The sequence below is a fragment of the Chrysochloris asiatica genome, unplaced genomic scaffold (assembly GCF_000296735.1).
Source record: "Chrysochloris asiatica unplaced genomic scaffold, ChrAsi1.0 scaffold00093, whole genome shotgun sequence".
NCBI lineage: Eukaryota > Metazoa > Chordata > Mammalia > Afrosoricida > Chrysochloridae > Chrysochloris > Chrysochloris asiatica.
In genome coordinates, this window is record NW_006408611.1 from 11,185,109 (window position 1) to 11,206,199 (window position 21,091).

The 21,091-nt window shown below is 40.1% G+C and overlaps 1 protein-coding gene across 1 annotated transcript in view; it reads left to right on the plus strand.

Moving 5' to 3' along the window:
• KCMF1 (potassium channel modulatory factor 1) overlaps nt 1-20,791 on the plus strand; it is a 40,426-nt gene extending 19,635 nt beyond the window's left edge. The window contains exons 4-7 of the mRNA XM_006866606.1: nt 10,171-10,272; nt 11,725-11,899; nt 14,037-14,319; nt 20,530-20,791. Of these exons, the coding sequence (XP_006866668.1) occupies nt 10,171-10,272; nt 11,725-11,899; nt 14,037-14,319; nt 20,530-20,791 (822 nt within the window). The remainder of the gene's footprint in view (nt 1-10,170; nt 10,273-11,724; nt 11,900-14,036; nt 14,320-20,529) is intronic.
• The last annotated feature ends 300 nt before the right edge of the window (nt 20,792-21,091 follow it).

Genomic DNA, 21,091 nt, shown 5'->3' on the forward strand with positions numbered 1-21,091 from the left:
CCAGAGTAGCCCTATGTATAAATTAGTGGGCTTCAGAAATTCTTGGAAAAATGAAATTAAAAGATAGTGGCATTTTTCCACCAACTTTTTGAAGCCTTCTGTGTGTGTGCATGAGAGTGAGTATGTATATGTCATGATAGCATTGAAAATGTGTTTATAAGAATTCATTTCCATAAGATGTTAAGAAAGCTGAGAGGGAAATTATTAGATTATTACAAGAATAAGGTAGTAATACTTTTCCAGGATGGTGTTTGTAGTAGTATTTGACAGTATTTTGTTATTTTTGAGAGAGGTATGTTTATGGGAAAGTTTTTATTGTTTTGTATTTTTCCTCTGTGTTGAGTTAAGGTTCCCTAAGGCAAGGTGAAAAGGGCAGTTGTCAGAGATGGGGAAGAATGCCGAATTTGAAGGCATTGCTTAGTAAGACAGCAGCAGGTGTTATAGGTGACATCAAGTTGTTTTTAAGCAAGTATTAGAGGACATTAATTTTGAATTCTTTTTTTTTTCCTCTGACCACCACACTAATTTCTTTTTACCCTACTAAGTTCTGGTTTGTCTAGTTCAGTGTCCAGACAGCTAATTTCAAGGCAATCACATAGAAATGTGATGCAGCATTTACAGAAAGATTTGTAAATTGGTGTCAATTAAAGAAGGGAGGGCTGTGGGAGCTGTTGACAAAATATAGTAAGACTCAGTGTTTCTTCAGCCTTGTCTCTTCTACTTCCTGTTGTTGTTGTTAGGTGCCATCGACTCATAGCAACCCTATGCACAGCAGAATGAAACACTGCCCGATCCTGGGCCAATCTCACCATTATTGCCATGCTTGAACCCATTGATGCTGCCACTTTGTCAGTCCATCTCATTTGGGGTCTTCCTCTCTTTATATGACCCTCCACCTTACCAAACATGATATCCTTCTCCAGTGACTTGTCCAAAGTATGAGAGATGAAGTTTGGCCATCCTGGCCTCCATAGAAACACGCTTACTGGATTTCTTCCAACACAGAGCTATTGGTTCTTTTGACACCTCATGGTACTTTCAATATTCTCTTCCAACACCATAACTCAAAAGCATCAATTCTTCTGCAGTCCTCCTTATTCACTGTTCAGCTTTCTCATGCTTATGAGGTTATTGAAAATGCCATGGCTTGGGTCAGGCGCACTTTAATCCTCAAGCTGACATCTTTGCTCTTCAACACTTCAAAAAAAAGAGTCTTGTGCCGCAGATTTGCCTAATGTGATACGTTGTTTGATTTCTTGACTGCTGCGTCCATGAGTGTTGATAGTTGATCCAAGAAGAATGAAGTCCTTGACAGCATAACAGCTGGTAGTTTCGAATTGCTGACCTTGTGGTTCACAGCCCGATTCGTAACCACTACGCTGCCAGGAGATTAAAAAACCTGAAGTTATTGTCTTGCCAGTGGTTAACTCAGTAGAATGTCAACATTTTTTATTATATGCATATGAAAGTTTGAAGGTTTTATGTTTGTGTGTGTCTTGGCTTAAAGTTCTACTTGGCTCTTTTTGGGTTATCACTCTTCTGTGAAAGAAACTCTTAAAATGACTCCCGTTGTACTGCAAGTGGTAAGAATGGTCAGAAAATCTGCCTTACAAAGCTGAGTTGTAAGAGCCCCTCAAAAGAAGAAGACACATGAACTGTACCTGAGCTTGTGGAAATATTGTAAAATGCACATTTTTGTTTTTTTCTCAAAACGTGAAAGTCACATGAACTTTCGTAGTGAGCAGAAACCATCCATTTCTTGGTAGTTTTTATAACCCAAAGTATTATATTAGCACTAGTTGATACTCAGTAAATACTTTTACTCAATGAAATTTGTTGGCAAATTTATATAATAATACAAATCTAATAAGTCAAAACTGTCATTAACTCTATCACTTATTCTGGATTTCAAAGCATAGGTGCTTTAACGAGAAATAGGGTTCAGTTATAAAGAATAATGGGATAGTTGTACTCGTAGTGGGAAGGTGCTCTCAATTTATGCTTCTTATATATCATGAATATATATACATATGTATATATATACACACACACATATCTCAAGGTCAGCAGTTCGAAACTACCAGCTGTTCTGCGGGAGAAAGATGAGGCTTTCTGCTACCATAAAGATTTACAGCCTTGGAAAACCTGTACAGTGTCTCTATGAGTCAGAACCTACACCATGGCACATAACCACTACCACCATATGTATCATGGTGTGGCACTGTGGGTTAATTTGCTGGACTGCAAAGCCGGTTTCATCTGCAAGGTTGGCAGTTCAAGTTTACCAGCAGCTCCTCAGAAACCCTATACAGGGTCACTGTGGGTTGGAACTGACTTGACAGCACTTAAAACAGCAACAGCAACTTTAACATATCATAAAATAGGGAACAACCTTCCCTCCCCAAACTTAAAAAGAGTCCTATTTTTGTAAACATCCTTTGGTTACCTGCTTCATCACTCAGAGTACAGTGTGCACTTAAAGTCAGCAAAGCCCTTAAAGACTGAAAGTCATGTGGTGAGCCTTTATTTCAAGGTTAGCCTAGAGAATCTTCCCTAATGTTGTTGAGTGTCATAGAGTCGCTTCTGACTCACAGAGACACTGTATGGGGTTTGCAAGGCCGCAGATCTTTACAGGAGCCTCATCCTTCTCCTGCAGAAGTGGCTGGTGGACTTGAACCACCAAACTTGGTTTATAATTCAGTGGTTATCCTACAGAGCTACCGTACTCCCTCTACCTAACATTATGCTAGCACATTAATACAGTATGAAACAACACAAGTAAAGTTATTTGACTTGATAGTGTGTTTTTATCTTTCCTGTGCTTATTATGACTAGGAAATAAAGTTAATTCACAGAAGGATGGATTAAAAAACCAAAGAGTTTTTATGAATACCATAGGAGCTATAGCAGTGGGTGGATTCTTCATTTTATTTAATTTTACTTTAGAACTTCTTTTTTTTTATGTTTTATTGTGAATTGTATGATAGTTTACATGGAAGAACATTAGTTTTACTTGAGAACTTTTAACTTCTCAGGTTAAAAGGAAATACTTGTTTTAACTTTTCAATGATGATTAAGTTAATAATTTGATTCACAGTTGTAATAGAAGTAGGGAGTGAGGAGTGGGAGAAGAAAAGAATTTTCAAGCAATGACTAGACAAAAAAAAAAAAAAACCAACAAGAGAACACAGGAGGATGGGGGCTGCTGAAGGCTTGTATGTGAGAAAAAGTGTGGGTGCCTGAGCAAAAATTAACTGAGTTGTTAGCTGTAAAAAAGGAAAAGGGTGAGGGGAACATAACGTGTGCTTCACCCCACTTCTTTGCCCTCAGAAGGATAATGAGACTTATGAGACTGACAGATAAAGTCAATAAAGGATAGCTTGGAAAGGGAAAAATACCGAAGGCTATGTATGTTTACTGACCTTTTATAAGACAAATATTTTAATTTGTGGATGTGTCTCTCTCTGTATTAACTAAGAGCTTTATTATATATGAAATCTGAATACACAGACTTGTTTTCTCAAGCAGTTAAATTCTTGAAGCAAGGCACAGTGGCCGTCAGCGTGATAACAAATTTAAAACAAAACATCTGCATATGACTACAGACCAAAGTGGCTTTAGTGACACAATCAGAAGAGAGTGAAGGAAGGACTTGGAGAAGGCCTTGAGCTAGGCCATAAATATGTGTGTGTGGTTTTGAAAGTGGACCAAATGGGTATGTTGTTATGTGCCGTGTACTCGATTCCGACTCATAGCGATCCTGTACAGGGTTTCCGAGGCTGTAAATCTTTACACGGGAGCAGAAAGCCTCATCTTTCCCCTTTGGAACAGCTGGTAGTTTCGAACTGCTGACCTTGCCGTTCGCAGCCCGACTCATAACCACTACGCTGCCAGAGCTCCTGGTATGGAAGGGCACACCATGACTCCTGGTATGTTATGGAAAGGCATTATTCAGAACCAGCACTTGGTGTTGACAAAGAACATGGTGAGTGGGTGGACTGCTAAAACATTGATTATTTTGAGAGATAATGGGAAATAAAACTGAAACACTGAATAAATCCAGATAATAGAACTATTAAAACAAGAAAGTTTGACCATTTAAACAATAAACAAGAAGAGACATTTCAGCACCTTTACAGGTGGAACTCTGGTAGCGTAGTGGTTACGAATCGGGCTGCAAACCTCAGGGTCAGGAGTTCGAAACTACCAGCTGTTCCACGGGAGAAAGATGCGGCTTTCTGCTCCCATAAAGATTTACAGCCTCGGAAACCCTGTACAGGGTCGCTGTGAGTAAGAACTGACTACACAGCACATACCAACAACAACAGGTGTGGCATTATAGAATATGCATTAGACTCCTAACCACAAGGTAGGTGGTTCAGATCCACTGACCACTCCCTAGAAGCCCTACACAGCATCACTGTGAGTCAAAACCAGTTCAATGGCATTAATAATAAACACAAAAGAATAACAAAATTTTCTTCACTACTAACCTGCTTAGCCTGTACTTTGGAGAGTTTGAGTGGTCTATAGTTCTTCTAAAACTAGGATGGACCTAGCCACAATGATTATGTGGATGAGAGTGGATCAGTAAGGTAGAAAGTATAGATAGACCAGCTGTGCTGCCCGTTACAAGATGGTGGCTGCCAGGTAACTGATTTCAAAAATTGGGTGTCGTCAGAAGTAGCAATAGAAGATGATACAGAAAAATAACACTTTTGCGCAGATAATTTCAAAAGGAAAATGTTTTTCATGAATCTAGAAGTAATCAGATTGAAGAAATAAATGTGTATTTGTCAAGTTTGTTATATTGTTGTTTTTCATTGCCGTTGAGTTGATTCCAACTCAGCGACCTGGTGAACTTGAACCGCCGACCTTGCAGTTCAGACTGTTTTGCAGTCTGGCGCATTAACCCGCAGCGCCACACCAGGACTCTGAGTTTGTAATAAAGAAACCTATTTAAGAAATGCCTGTTGTCAGACAGTTACTATGCTTTAAGGTATTCACTGTTAATAAGAAGCATTATACCTCAAAATCCTAGTTCAAGGATGCCTTCAAATAGTCTGTTACCTAAACCACATTCAGACCTTCAAAGAAGGGAAACTTTCCTCTTGAAAGGACAAGCAGACCAGCCTGGAGCAGACAGAAAACCAGAAAACACGTCTTGAAAGAAGGACCTACAGGAAAAATACAAAACAACAAGGGCAGTCCGACTGTTACCACAAGAACAAGCAAGCTGTCTGCCCAGGAGACATCAAGGCAAGTGGTTGGGTCCTCTCAGTGCAAATCCTCCTCCAAGACTAAGACGCAATGGGAAAATGCGTTCTGATTGGCGACCACGCATGTTACCCATAAAGAGAAGTGACCGAAGAACATCATTGAAGCAGTGAGCTAAGCCCTGCATCGTTAAGCAGACTACGGTGATGCCAGGTGGAAACCTGGTCGGCCAGCAGTGAGGTAAGGTAAGACCTGGGGACTCATGGGCTCAGAGTCAGTGACAGACACATCCACAGAGGACTGGAGTGGAGACCGAAGTGACCCAGCTGATAAGAAGAGGGTGGACAGATGCAGGAATACCCACACCTGCAGATGATACCCACTTGTCATGGCTCCAATGATGGGAAAAACAGAGCTCAACCCAAAGAAGAAAGAAGAGGAAAAAAGCATCATCTAATACAATTTGATAAACTGGACTTCCACCTATAAATGCAGTAGCTTAAAAGAGGAAACAAATCCCTGCTCCAAGAATTATTCCCAACCCCTCCACACAAAGAGTAGATAGGGATGGACATCTTGAACATTGTTTACCCAAAAATGGGAGAAGGGATACAGAGGTAAGAAGTGACTGGCTTACAAGCTTTCAAGAGGGAACCTAGATCCACAGGGTGGGGAGGATGGTAGAGTGTCCATTGAGTAGTATCCGACCTGTCTAGGAAGGGCAGATGGGTCCCTTGAGATGTGCAAGGGTGAAAAATTGTTACCAGGACTGATTGTGAGGACTGGAAATGTAAAGGTGGACATTTTATAGCAAGGAGGGGAGTGATTAACCTTTCAGTCTAGGAGCGGAGGGTCCTGGGACCATCAATGGAGAAGAGCGGAAAGCGGGATCCCACCCAGAGGAGCAACAAGGCCTGAGACTGAGAGAGGATGACGTGAAGAGATGGAGCGGCTGGGGACTAGGGATCCAGAGAGGGAGAGGGGCTGTGTGCTGAGGACCGTGAGGGGACGGCGGGCAGGATTGCAGGGTATATACCCTTTGGTTGGGTGATGATGCATGGACAGGGTGGTAACTATGGCAATGAGACGATGTATGATGGAATGAATGTAAAACTAATGTTCCCCCATGCAGACTATCACACAATACACAAATTAAAAAAAAAAAAAAAAAATCTGTTACCTAATGAATGGATCAGCTGTGGTGAAGAACCAGCCTTAGGTGCCATCGAGTCAGTACTGACTCATAGTGACCTTATTATAACGAGACACTGCTTGAATCCATTGATGCTGCCGCTCTGCCAACCCATCTTGCTGGGGGTCTTCCTCTTTTTCTCTGACCCTCCACCTTACCAAAGATGATATCCTTCTCCAGGACTGGTCCCTCCTGTCAATATGTCCTAAGTATGAGAGACGAAGTTTGGCCATCCTGGCCTCCAAAGGAGCACTCTTGCTGCACTTCTTCCAACACAGATCTGTTTCTTTTGGCACCCCATGACATTTTCAGTATTCTCCTCCAACGCCATAACTCAAAAGTATCAATTCTTCTGCAGTCTTCCTTATTCACTGTCCAGCTTTCTCATGCATATGAAGTTATTCAAAATACCATGGCTTGGTCAGGCGCACCTTAGTCCTCAAGCTGACATCTTTGCTCTTCAACACTTTAAAAAGGTCTTGGGCAGCAGATTTGCCTAATGCAATACGTCTTTTGATTTCTTGACTGCTGCTTCCATGAGGCAGTGTTTTTCTGGTGGATTTTTTAAAATGCATTTTTCTGTAGCATTAAGCAGAGTGGTCAAGAAATCTATTGTGAAGTTTTACCCTCCCACCAGGAAAAAAAAAAAAAAAATGGGGGACAGAACCTACCATATCGTGGAACTTAACTCTAACTTTGTAATTTTTAAAGCTCTACCTGGTACCTGGAGTCCTGGTGTGGCGCTGGTGCTGTGGGATAATGCACTGGACCACAAGGTCGGTTTGAACCGCAAAGTTTTGAACCACCATTTTAACATCAGATTCAGCAGCTGCTCCTCGGAAACCCTATACAGGATCACTATGAGTCGGAATCCACTGTACGGCACTGAACAACAACAGCGTTGTTGTTAAACATACAGGTTCCAAACCTCCCAAAACCAGTCTCCAGTCAGGGGCCTAAGAAAGTAGATGTTTAATAACTGTTCCAAATGATTTTTATCCCTAGCCAAATTTAGAAAATCCTAATTTAAGGCAATTCAGTACAGAAATACTGACAAAAAGTTCATGGAAAAATGGAGCTAAAATGATGAAATTTTTTCATGAACTTGTTGAAGCCTCCCCATATGTTGATCAGCTGCCAGGATTGATTAAAGCATACCCTGTATGGGGAATGTTGTGCTGTCGAGTTGTAACCAACTCATAGTGACCCTATATAGGACTTCCAAGGAGCAACTGGTGGGTTTGAACCACAGACTTTATGGTTTGTGGTGAATTGCATATCCTACAGCACTACATCAGGACTCATATGTAGAATGTACCTTCCTGAAAAAGGTTCTGTTAAAGATAACAGTCAAGACTAAATAAAGTGCTTGTTTTCCTGAGTGGTATAGTGGCTTTCTGTCTCTCCCATTCCTCTTTTCTCGTTCTCTTGATCCACTTTGCTCTCATTTTCCCCTCATCTTTTCCCTCCGTTACCTTTTAGAAAATACAGCCTTGTGTTATCAAAGTTTGTATCCTAAAACATGAGTCAACTTCTTGTTGTGTACTGTCAAATCTGTTCTGACTCATAGCGATCCTATATAGGATTTCCAAGGCCATAAATCTCTATGGGAGCAGAAAGCCTCTTCTTTCTCCCATGAAATAGCTGGTTGATTCAAACTGCTAATCCTGCAGTTAAAAGTATAAAATGTAAAACTTAAAGTATGAACAGGCTTCTGTTGGCATCAGTGTTGGAACTTAGTTTCCTTTCCTTTCCTCATCTGAGGTAACACAATGGGGGCCTAAGTGCGGCACATCTCCGACTTGAGCCAGTCTAGTGTCTTCATTTTCTGTGCTAGATGCCAGACGCAGTGATGCAGCCTCAAAGTACTAAAGCTGCTGTAGCACCTTTGTGCAGTTCAAGAACACTGAATACATTTATCCAAAGGCCTATTTGAGGACTTAAGGAACGTTTTCAAAGGAAAATGCTGTTTCCCTTTGGTGGTTGTTTTCCATATGGATGAAAATCTTACACAGTCTTTTGATACTGTGACAAAACTACATGTAGGTCAGTGTTGTTATTGCAAAATGAAGAGTCTCAAAACTATTTAAGGTGACTTGTTTGTTTTCCTTTTAAATAACAGTCTTGTTTCTCATCTCCAAACCTTGTTGGTCTTTTTGTCTCAAGTAAGTCAAGGTGGTTTGGCAGCATCACAAAACACAGGAGTGGTACAGACAGTAAGTTCTTCATAAAGCGAGAGTAAATGATCTATAAACTTGAAAACAGAAGCAATTGCTTTTCTCTCTAGCAGAGATAAAATGCTTGACCACCACTCTGACATCTCCCAAGAAAGAAATAGACATGTCTATTTTCTATCATTTACCTCACAAGTACATTCCATTGTGACCTCCCTCATTCTTTTTGTACATTGTCAGGCTTGGGTATTTCTTCTCATGAACATCTTTAGGTTGCCTTGATGGTACTGTTAAGGCAGTTACTTGTTCAACTTTGGATAGGCTCCAAGTCCTGAGGCAGGTGATCAGGACAGCTAAGAGAGACTAGAATAAAATCAGATTCAGACTCCAGAGATTCCTGTTGCATTTGTTTAGGTGCTAGCAATCTGAGGAGCTTGTTCTTTTCCCCTTCGCAATCTAGCAGAATCCTTCCACGTCTTCCCCCTGCCTCCTATCTCCAGAGCTACCTCTTTCTCCATTCTGCTGTAAGTAGACAGCAAGATCAACTGCCTAAATTTGTCTTCAGGGTAAAAGAATGTAGGTATATGATATGTTCTGACAAGATGAATCACCTATCCTATCTTCAACTTTGTTACCGCTGGTGCACATCTAAGTGTTTAGCTGTACATCTCCTGGTGCTCTCTTTGGTCATACATCTTTGCAGCAGACCTTTCTTCTTGACCCAGTTCTCCATTCTACAAGGGCTGGTTTCCACTCTGAGATCATCATATGCCCTTTTGGTTTCTCAATGAGTAAGGACCTTTCCTCTTTAAAGTTCTCATTTTTTCAGTCCTTTCCCCTTCCTATCTTCTGTTTTATTTCTTTTGAAACTGCTGTTTCAGAAACTACCTTTCCTACCTGGTAAGCATCCTTCCCTGGATCTGCCTCTGTACCCACTACTGTATTCCTACTTTCCCCTTCTATCCCTTGTCCTAAAATTCCCATCTCCCCTATCCCTTGGAAATCCTATTCATAAATTTAGAGAACACTTTGCATGTTAGTAATACTCATTGTCTCTTTCACCCTGTCCCTTTCAAAGTATTCAAGTTTTCACAGTTCCATTTTAACCCAACCTCTGCTGTCTTATTTGGAGATTGGGCCTCAATTCTAGCTTACTTGGCTGGGGCGGGGGGGGGGGAGGGGGGGGAGCGGGGCAGGGCTGTTTCATGTCATAAAATATGATCTCTGTCTTTGCCATTCAAGACTTGAACTTAGACATGTTTCTGCATAAATAGCATCTTTTTAATGGAAACTATTTTTGCTAGACCATATAAATGAATTGGCCACATTGCTAGAAGGCATTGTCAGTAATCTGGTTTCAACTGTGTGACCTGGAGAGCATCTTATCTCCGCTTGCCTGCAGTCACACTCAATTGTGAGCATTGGTGCACTGCTGTTCTTGCTTCGATTTCCTCTGTTTTAAACTAGTTGAGGATTTACTGTGGTTTTACCTGTTTAAAACTTGGTAAAAGTTATAGTAAAGACCTATTCCAGAAAAGTGCCCTCTTGTTTCATGTATTAAACCTGCTCTCTTTCCTTTCATTTCAGATTTGTCCAATATGTGCAGCATTACCTGGAGGCGATCCTAATCATGTCACGGATGACTTTGCAGCTCATCTTACACTTGAACATAGAGCCCCTAGAGATTTAATATCCTTTTAAAAGACAACAAGGGAAGAGTTGTGTGTAACACTTGTCGAACAATACTTCCAAAGAGAGACAAACTAATCCCCAAACTTTTTTATGTGTTGGACCCTTTCCTAAATGGGACTCACTGTCAAGGTGCAATTTAAGTGAAAATTGACTTACCCATCTTCTTTATTTTAGTTCATTACAATCACTTTTGTTGCTTTTTTGAAAGGCCATTTGACCAGGTCATGAAGCTTCCTTCCCGGCAGATGTGTTCATAACTAAAGAAGAAAATGCTAATCCTAATTAAAATCTCATAGTATTAAATATAAGAAGGACTTATTTGCTTGCCTTTCTGTTTCTCTGCCGGACTTACCCTGTTGCTCCCAACATCTGTGGGGATGGGGATGACGTAGGCATGCATGTGGGAGTCCTTTTCCCTTTTAGAGTGCCCTTCTCCAAAGAGACCAGTTTTTTGCCCAGTCTGTGAATGGATGGATGGATGGATAGATAGATAGATAGATAGATAGATAGATAGATAGATAGATAGATAGATAGATAAGGCCAAGTTGAGAACTAAATTCATCTGCATCACTTCCCAAGCCTCTCTCAACAGTTCCTCACAGTGCTGTGCATAATATAAGATTACTGGTCCACCAGAGCAGGGAGCTTTGTAGACTCTCAGTGCTTCTGGTTATGAATAGTTTCTTGAAAACTGTCACCAGTTAGTTTAGGATTTTGTTATGTAAAGGTTACCACCGTCATTATAGTTTAACCAGAACTCTCCTAGGCTTTATCTTTATTCTTTTGATTGTCTTCTGGGAAGCCAGTATAAGAATTAATCAGCATCATGAGCTGTTCTGTTTGCTTTTCCCTCACACACATTTGCCGGGTGCACAGGAGTTTTCATGGCTCTTTGCCACTCAGGACTTTCTTCAGCTTAACCCACACTTAGCTGTGTGAACTGGTTGAGGCTTCTGGAAATTTGATTTCTTGATAAGTAATGATGGTATATTATTTTGTCCAATTCCACAAAAAATTCAAATCTGTTTTGCTACTTCTCAGTCGCACTTGGAGAAGAGCTTAAAGAAATATATGAAATGCAATACTGAGATCAGTTAAGGGAATGTTTGACCCTGGCTATCTAACCATATAACACCTTTGACCTTGTCTGACAGTGTTTTTCCAGTCGTCATCAACCAGAGCCTAGGAAGAGGTTTTCCCACCTGGAGGATCTTGACCTCCCTTTGAAAATACTCTTGCACACTAGGCACGCATACTCACACATCATTTTATATTTGAGTGTCTTTTTTGGATTTAATAGCCCTCATAACATATAACTGGAACATTTACAGTCTAAATTAAATGTGCTATTTTAAGTTAGCTTGCAATGTATAATACCTTCTAGCAAAAGCTAAGTGATATTTTTGCTTTCTTGAAATACTTTGATCTTTTTCTTAACTTTTGAGTTATGATGAATCGAGTGGTGTTCGACATGTACGTAGAATGTTTCACCCTGGCCGGGGACTAGGAGGACCTCGTGCTCGTAGATCAAACATGCACTTTACTAGCAGTTCTACTGGCGGGCTTTCTTCTTCTCAGAGTTCGTATTCTCCAAGCAATAGGGAAGCCATGGATCCTATAGCTGGTAAGTTAGTTTCACATTAATAAAGAAAATTGGAGGGGGGTTCATTTAATTGTGTGAGTGTGTGTTTGTGAGAGAGAGAGAGAAAGAGAGGAGGTTTGTATTCCAAGTGTTACTCTCTGATTACACGTCTATGTTCCTTCACACAAATAAGTATAAAATGCATTAAAACAATTAACATAAGGTTGTTTGTATTCTGGCATTTCTTCAAGCACTTAGAGACGTATGATATTAAGTAATTACTTATATTTGCTGCCTCTTTGAAACCTGAGAAAATCAAACTATTACACAAAGACCTCCAAAATTCCATGTTTAAACTGCAGTTACACAGATTTAAAAAAAAAAAAAAGACAGTCTAATTGATTAAGACTAAAATATTAAATAAGTTCTTTTCATTGAAGATAATAAAACAGAAGTTGTTTTGTCCTTGCCTTGATTTGAAGGAGCCCTGGTAGCCTCGAAAACCCTATACGGTGTCATAAGGAGTCGGAACCTACTTGACAGCATGCAACAACAGCATTGATTTGATAACTACTGATAGCTTGGGAAACTTTTTGTTAAAATTTTATGTTAAGATTCTTTTTGAGCATGTAGTTTGAGGCTAAGTCACTGGTCTAGGACACAAAAAACTTGGGAAGTCCACATCAGACACAACGGTTGGGTGTCAGAATCAATAGGCAGAAATTACCGTAGCCTAAGTACATGAACGACATGGATTGACAAAGTAGCAGTATCGATGGACTCAGGCGTGGCAACAATAGTGAGGTTGGCCCAGGATCGGGCAGCGTTTCGTTCTGTTGTGCATAGAGTTGCTATGAATCGGTACCAACTCGATGGTACCTAACAACAAGTACATGAAAGAACAGACAGACAGGTGATAAAAATCTGGGAAGGTTGGGCGAGGGTAGATCAGTAGTTCTCAGATGTGTTTAGGTGATATGGTGAGATATTTATCTGAAAACCATGATGTGCCTTATGGAACACCATAAAATACTGGTGTTTAATCCATGATGTAACCTAGGAACAAATTTACGCATAGTCTTTAAAATTGTAAGGTTAACATAAAAATCTCCATTCACATGTGCTTATTCACAAAACAACAGTGAACTGAGTTTGGGGGGATTTTTGTTAATGTTGCCTTTTTTTTGGTGGGAGCAAAGTTTTAAATTGAGAAGTTGCCACAATTTTTTTTTTTTTTCTGTCAGAAAATGTATTCATTTTAGTGATATTGTTATATGCCATCAAGCTGGTTCCATCTCATAGCAACCCTGTATAGGGTTTCCAAGGAGCAACGGGTTAGTTTGAACTGCCGGTTTTGCAGTTACACCATGACAAAGTGGTGTAAGAGTCCGTAGGATAAAGCAACAATGGACCAAAAAGCAAAAGTTTAGTTAAGTTTTCATTATGAAGCACATTTGCTGGTGTGGGGATGTCTGAAACAATAGTCAGTTCCGTGTAAGCTGGACAGAACTTCCTCTTGGGAGAATGCCAGTGATTCCACCTTCGTCAGTCAACATCACTCTGAGAACAGCCTATTGAAACAAGAGAGTCTGGATCAAAGCAGACAATTAAACAGCCTATAAGATCAGGAGCAACAGGTTCTTGAAGGAAATCAGCCTTACTGAGAACTGCCAGTGACAACTGTCAGACAGTCATGCAAGAAGTCCCAGTGAGAGAAGACAGGCAAGTTGTCAATGGGCACAATTAAAACCGGCCCAGGCCTCTTAAATATCATTTGAATAATTTATTAACCATTTAACACATGTTTGAGTGCCTGTGTGTTTGACACTGTTATCAAACCTGGGAGTATAGTAAGCACAATGAATAGATTGCGTTATGATTGAAGCAGTAAATGAAACATTTTAATATACTAAAATAGTAAGAGAACACATAACTGGTCTATTAGGCAAATAGTTTAAAAAGCAATTTCTGTTAAATCTTTTGCTCAAAATAAAAATAACTGTATTTCAGTAACTGTATTTGCACTCCCATACACAAGAATTAATGCCTCTAGAAGCATCAGTTAAGCTCCCAGCTGAATGAATCCCTATCTTTTCAGGTTGCTTTTTAATGTTCCTTGTGGCGTTTTGTTTGCCTGCTTGTTGAAGTAGTCTGTAATCATCTTCATTTCTCTTGGCAGAACTTTTATCTCAGCTATCAGGAGTGAGACGCTCTGCAGGAGGACAGCTTAATTCTTCTGGCCCTTCCGCCTCTCAGTTACAACAACTGCAGATGCAGCTGCAGCTAGAACGGCAGCACGCCCAGGCAGCACGGCAACAACTGGAGACCGCACGCAACGCCACCCGGCGTACTAACACAAGCAGCGTCTCCACTACAATCACACAGTCCACAGCAACAACCAACACAGCTAATACAGAAAGCACTCAGCAAGCTATCCAGAATTCCCAATTTCTTTTAACAAGGTAGCTCATTTATTAATATAATTTTGTTTGAGAAGTAATGTTTTATTAGCATTGCCTCATCTGAATAATGTTTTTAGAAGCTGCCTTTGATCAAACCTTTAACACTCAAATCTCTAATCCGCACAGCAGATTATACATGTTTCCCAAGAATATGAAAAATAGTTGCATAATTTTAGATAAGTTGAAATGCTGGTTGTCGTGTTCTCACAGTATAGCTCATCATCTAATGTGCATTTTCCTTTCCTCTATCACCCATAAAAAGGAGCTCTGGTAGCATAGTGGTTACGAGTCGGGCTGCGAACCTTAAGGCCAGCAGTTCGAAACTACCGGCTGCTCCGCGGGAGAAAGATGAGGCGTTCTGCTCCCGTAAGGATTTACAGCCTCGGAAACCCTATACAGGGTCACTATGGGTCGGATCCGACTCGACGGCACTTAACAACAACAACAATCACCCATAAAACTCACACAAAAAATGGTTATAAATATTGGTAATCTTAGGTGCATTTATTATCATAATTAACATTGCTTTCTTTTATTGCCCCTTTCAGTCTACTATGGAATATTAAAAGGCACAAAAGAGGATTTTATAATACTGGGTACTTTTCCCCTAAGAATTTCTAAATCTGAATTTAAGTTCCTATGGTTTGGACACAAAAGTAATGATAACAAGTGGTGTTTTACCACAGTAGAGGCAGGAAAGAGCGTCATTGGATGGGGTACAGTTCTTTACTTCTGAAACTACAATTAGCAAACCCTTTAGTCATTACATGTGACTTTTAAGAATATAAAAAAATATTTCAGACAAAGTTAGGCTCAGCTTGGACTAATTTGGACTATTTAATGGAACAGAGAGTTTAAAAAAAAAAAAAAAAAAAATGAAGAAAAGTAGTATAATTTACCTCCAAAATAATGTGTGACAGTTCATTAGAATGTTAGAAGAAAACATTAGAATTTGTAGTTCTGTCTTTTGTGTCCTTCTTAGTATCTGTTTTAGTACAGTGATGCAGGTACATAATTATAAATAACAAAAACATGCTTCAGAAGGTTCCTGGGAAAATGGAATTAAAAGATAGTGGCCATTTTCCAGGAACCTTTTGAAGCCTCCTCCTATTAATGGGTACAGAATAAAAATGCCTACGAAGCCAGGTTTTAGAGCACAGCACTGAGACAGCCCTTGGTATAAGCCCTAGCTTTGCCACCTAGTAGTTGTGAACTTGAGGCAAGTCACTTCATTTCTCCAAACTGTAAAGGTCTGTTATGAAATGATAGGAGTAGTAATAGTACAAGCATCAGCAACTAACTTCATGGGGGGTGAGGACCAGGATGAGCCCCTAAACTGATGCCCGTCAGATGAAAGTCAGCCATATCTCTACTCTCCAACCTTTTATACCAATTTCAGCCATCCCTCCCATGGCATGACTCTTTTGGGTTCAATAATTTGTTGTAAAGGCTACATAGAACTCAGACCATACTTACAGTTAAGTGGTTTATTAAGGAAATAGCGGGGTACAGCTTGGTATCAGGAGCAAATATATAGGCAGCATTTCCCTTCTTCAGTGTGGGATAGCTCCTCTCAGTTCAGGCTCCTCTTGACTCCACCATCTGTCACCATTAACTCTGCTGCTATGCCCCTTCTGGACCTGTTGCTATTTTTTAATGTTACAGTTCTTAACCCATGTTATGACTCCTTTAGGTAGCTCCTCTCTTCTATGCTGCCGCTTCTTCTCTTCTCTCACTTCTCTTCCTGATTCTTTCTGTCTCCAAAACCACTATGGAACTGGCTGCAAATATACACAACTCCATCCTTGTCAGTTTTAAGGCTTGGCTCTTCCACCAAGGCCACAAAATGGACCAATCTCCTCTTGGTAGACCACAGACCGTTTATTTGCACAGTAGGCTGCAGTCACCTCATTTGCATAGTTTATTGACCAATCTCTGCAAGATGCTTACAAGTCACAGGGCATTCTTAAGCCTAAGAACAGACAAAATATCAAACCAATTTGTTTACATCTGACCCAGAAAATGTCATTCAACCTGGACAAAAGTAACATCTAGAGTAGGAAACTAGGTCAAGGGAACTCCTAAGGACTTGAAAAAATCTTTCAAGCTGGTTTTCCAAAGAACCAAGACAAAAATCCACATTAAAGAATTCATTTCACCCCCCAGATATTTTGCCAGCACCCTTTGGAAGACCTCTTCCTGCCTTGCCCCATTATTTTATTAGGGCCCCAAACTCAGGGCTTGCCATGGTACTTTTCTCTAGGTTATTACTCTACACTAGACACCAGATAGAGAAAATTATGCCCATGGAAGCAACAAATGAAGAAATCAAATGGCAGTGCATTGGACAATTCTGCCAAGTCATCTTAGAGTGGTTTTTTTGTTAAAAAAAAAAAAAAAAAGAAGAAAGAAAGCTGTCACTTTGAGGATTAAGGTGTGCCTGACCCAAGCCATGGTACCACCTCAGATGTGTGTAAAATCTGGACAAGGAATAAGGAAGACAAAAAAAAAATTAAGCCTTTGAATTGTGATGTTGGTGAAGAATATTGGCTATGCCTGTGGATGGACTGCCGGAAGAATGAACAAATCTGTTTTGGAAAAAGTACGACCAGGTGCTGTTTAGAAGTGAGGGTGACAGTACTTTGTCTTGCATATGTTGGGCATGTTATCAGGAGGGAAGCAGTCATTGGGTGAGAACATCATGCTTGGTAAAGTTAAAGGATCAGCAAAAAAGAGGAAGACCCTCAACGAGATAGATTGACACGGTGGCTGCAGTAATAGGCTCCAACATAGTAAGACGTATACGGATGGTGCAGCACTGAGCTGTGTTTTGTTCTGTTGTACGTAGGGTCGCTGTGAGTCAGAACTCTTTCAGTGGCACCTAACAACAACAGAGACACCAGCTCCCAAGGCACAAGTGTGAACAGCCTATAAGTACTTCTCTTGGATTCCTATTTCTATCTTCTCTAAGGCCTCTTTCCATCATCTGATACAGTGAGTGGCTTACATTTATGTACCACATTATGGTTTGCAGACCACTTTTCACATCCTTTATTGTATCACTTCATCCTCTGGGAGGACTGACATTATTGCCAGTAGGAGAATGACTCATCATTTATCTAAGGTAATGTTTCCCAGAAGATACATGGTTACTTAAACTAATTTTTTTTTTTTTCCCTAATGAACAAATTTAGGGGAAACTAAGTTAAAAAAAATAGTTTATTTACTTTTGAGCTGCTCAGAGCTTCACAGATACAGGTGTGCATTGTGAATCATCAAGACAGGGAGAGTAGCTGTTGTGTTTCCCAGGGGAAATCCTGGTTTCTGAGCATTACTGATAGGTGTAGGGCTTGAGCCTTATATTTGGTCTCTTCTTTTACCAGGGTTAATTCTTTATATTGTTGTCCTGGAACTGCTGGTAGGGACATAGTTCTTTTGGGATCCAAGATGGCTGACCTTTTAGATAAGGATTATTTAAGAGTTTAAATCAAAATCCAGTCTTTGAGAGTGGGCCCAGCTGGGTTTGCTAATCCCTATTTCAAATTCCTGACAAGCTCTGCAGTTCCTTCTGCATCCCAAATGAAGTTCAGCCCTTCAGGAAGTTAAGCCCTATTTCCAGATTTGTCTGCCCTTCAGGAATGAAGCATTTTCTGTTATTTCCCTGGATAATCAAAACAGTACCTTTTTAGATAATGGGATTTGTGCTGTCCAAAGGAAACAATATTCTTTAGTGGCTCAGGGCCAAGCCTGTATGTTTCTAGTTTTCCTGCTTCCTGTGTGGCTGTTTGTCTGTATGGACTTCTAGTGTGGCTCTGTAGGATAAGCACTGGACTGCTAATTACAAGGTTGGTGGTTCAAATCCACCAGCAGCAATTCATAAACCCAATACTTGGTCACTGTGAGTTGGAACCAACTCGATGGCACTTAACAACAACCACATTCTTCTGTATACCTTTTATCTTTATATAATAGGTCTGACTTCTTTAGACTTGTTTTTTTCTTTATTAAAAAAGCTTTCTCAAAGGTAAAGACATAGAATGTATTTTAGTTCTTAACACTTTTATACTTTTATAGAGACTAGCCTACTGTACTGTCTCTTATCTCACTATATATTCTTTTGTCTAAATAATTGAATTTTGTCCATATATGTCATTAGTCATTTCCAGACAACTTGGATTAAATGTCTTCTATGTGAGTACATTCTAGATGCTTGCTTTCTCTAAATTGTGAAAGACCTTTTCATTTGTTTTCAGGAAGTATATGTTAATCATTCCATTAATTGTTTTTAACTTAATCTCTATGAGATTGTGAGTAATACTTAACTTCTTCAGTTTCCTTTTCCTGTAAAATGCTATAATATGTTAATAGACCCTAACTCATAGGAGTGTTGTGAAGATTAGAAGAGGTAATACATATAAAAAGCCCTTAGCTGTAAATGCTTAATAATATCCTTGGATGCCCTTGTAACCTTCATCACCTGTAGGACCAGGTGTTAAGAGAAGTTGGTAGAGGAGCATGGAGTAGACCTCTGGCTAGAAGTCCATTGTGTGTGCCTGTGGATCTCCTTTCCTTGTTGCCATCTTTTCCCTGTTTTGTTGCTTTTAAGTCAAGCTGGTAGGTCAGTAGCAAATAAGTAGAAATTCCAGCTTTTAACATGTGGGTCAATGTTAAAGGTTGGTTTGAGCCATAAAGTCAATGGTTTGAGCCATAAGGTCGATGATTCAAGCTCACCACCGCCCCCCAGAAACCCTATATAGGGTCACTGTGAGCCGGAACTGACTCAGCGGCACTTAATAACAACAGTCTCCAAACATATGAACCAAGTTTTCCAGCCTAGCCCAGATCTTATAAATGTGTGTTAGGTGGATGTATCAGGTAATTAGACTTAATGTCTGACCTACTAGAATAAGTGTGTGTCTGTGTAAGAGAATGCCTCTCAGACTTTTAGATATTCCTTCAGATCAGGAAGAACTAAATGGAATTGATGGAGACAGGGAATAGTTTGGGATTTTATTTAGTTGAATTTTTTATTATTACAGATTTTGTTTTTGTTATCAGGCTTGCTACTGTTTTTCCCCTTGATAATTTTTTTTCCCTTGGTGAAAATACATGCTAATGCAGACATTTTTATCTAATTAGGCTAAATTATTTGGTACAAAGGTAACTTAAGGACATAGTATCGTTTCAAGGTTTAAAGGTTTCCTCAGGATTACAGAGGGTCTTCTGGCTTAAGTGGCTCCAGAAAGTCTGGAATCTATTAAAATTTGAAATTCTGTTCCATGTTTTCTCCCTTTTGAATCAGATACATCTATAAAATTTTGTGATCTAAATGTTCAGAACTCGCAGCCAGGTACTATTAAGTTCTTCTGGTGTTACTGTAAAGGAGGCAGTTGTTCATGGAGGCCGTTAAACACATATTCCAGGATTGCTACTTTACTTCCTTTTACTACCCATGATGAAATTCTGACCAAGGAGATCACTACTTACCCAAGTATCTAATCTGATAGACATTTTATTTTTCTCTTAATAAGTCTAATTGGAAGGTCAGACAAAAAAGGAAGACCCCAGGCAAGATGGATTGGCAAAGGGGCAGCATCAGTGGGCTCAAGCATGTCAACAATTGTGAGGTTGACCCAGGACAGGGCAGTGTTTTGTTCTGTTGTGCACAGGGTCACTATGAGTCGGTACCGACTTGATGGCACCTAACAACAACAACAAAGTGTAATTAAAAGCATAGATTTGCACTTCAGGGCAACAGTTGCTACAAGGGTGGGGAATTTACCTCAACATAATTAAGATTATGAGTTAAAGCCAGGTAATCTGGAATCCTGGTGGGGCCCTGTGAGCCACAAGGTTGGCGGTTCAAACCCACCAACTGCTCCACAAAAACTCTATACAGGGTCACTATGAGTTGGTAATAAATCTCAAGTTCTGAATTTTGCCTCCTGTAAGCTCTGGTAACGTAGTGCTTATGAATCGGTCTGTGAACCACAAGGGTCAGCTGTTCTAAACTACCGGTTGCTCTGCAGGAGAAAGATGAGGCTTTCTGCTCCCATAGAGATTTACAGCCCTGGAAACCCTGTTCAGGGTCGCTATGGGTCAGAACTGACTCAATGGCACTTAACAAGAACAGGCTTACACAGTGAGAGAATCTGAGCCATTGTTCACTGCCTTTTTCTCAATAAAGTCTTTTTTCTTTGTAACTTACAGGTTGAATGATCCTAAAATGTCTGAAGCAGAGCGCCAGTCCATGGAAAGCGAACGCGCAGACCGCAGCCTGTTTGTCCAAGAGCTCCTTCTGTCCACTTTAGTACGTGAAGAGAGCTCGTCCTCAGACGAGGATGAACGGGGGGAGATGGCAGATTTTGGTGCTATGGGCTGTGTAGATATTATGCCTTTAGATGTTGCTTTAGAAAACCTAAATTTAAAAGAGAGTAATAAAGGAAATGAGCCTCCACCACCTCCTCTTTGATGACATCACAATTCGCAGACAATGTCCTCTGTGCTGTATTTGCCAATGAAAGTGGACAACAACTATCTTGGGTTTGTTTGGTGATTGTAATTTCAGGTCTGTCACTCTTGTTACATTGTGTACATTCAAAAGGAAGAGAGAAAATATATATGATAATCATTTCCACTTAACTAATTTTTACTTCTAGCAGGTAAATGTAGGTAGCAGTGCAGGGGTGATCTCTGCTTCTGTCCCTTGACATGCAAAAGGCTCTCCTAATACTCCACGTTCAAACTGAAGAGGAAATTGAAATCTCTAATG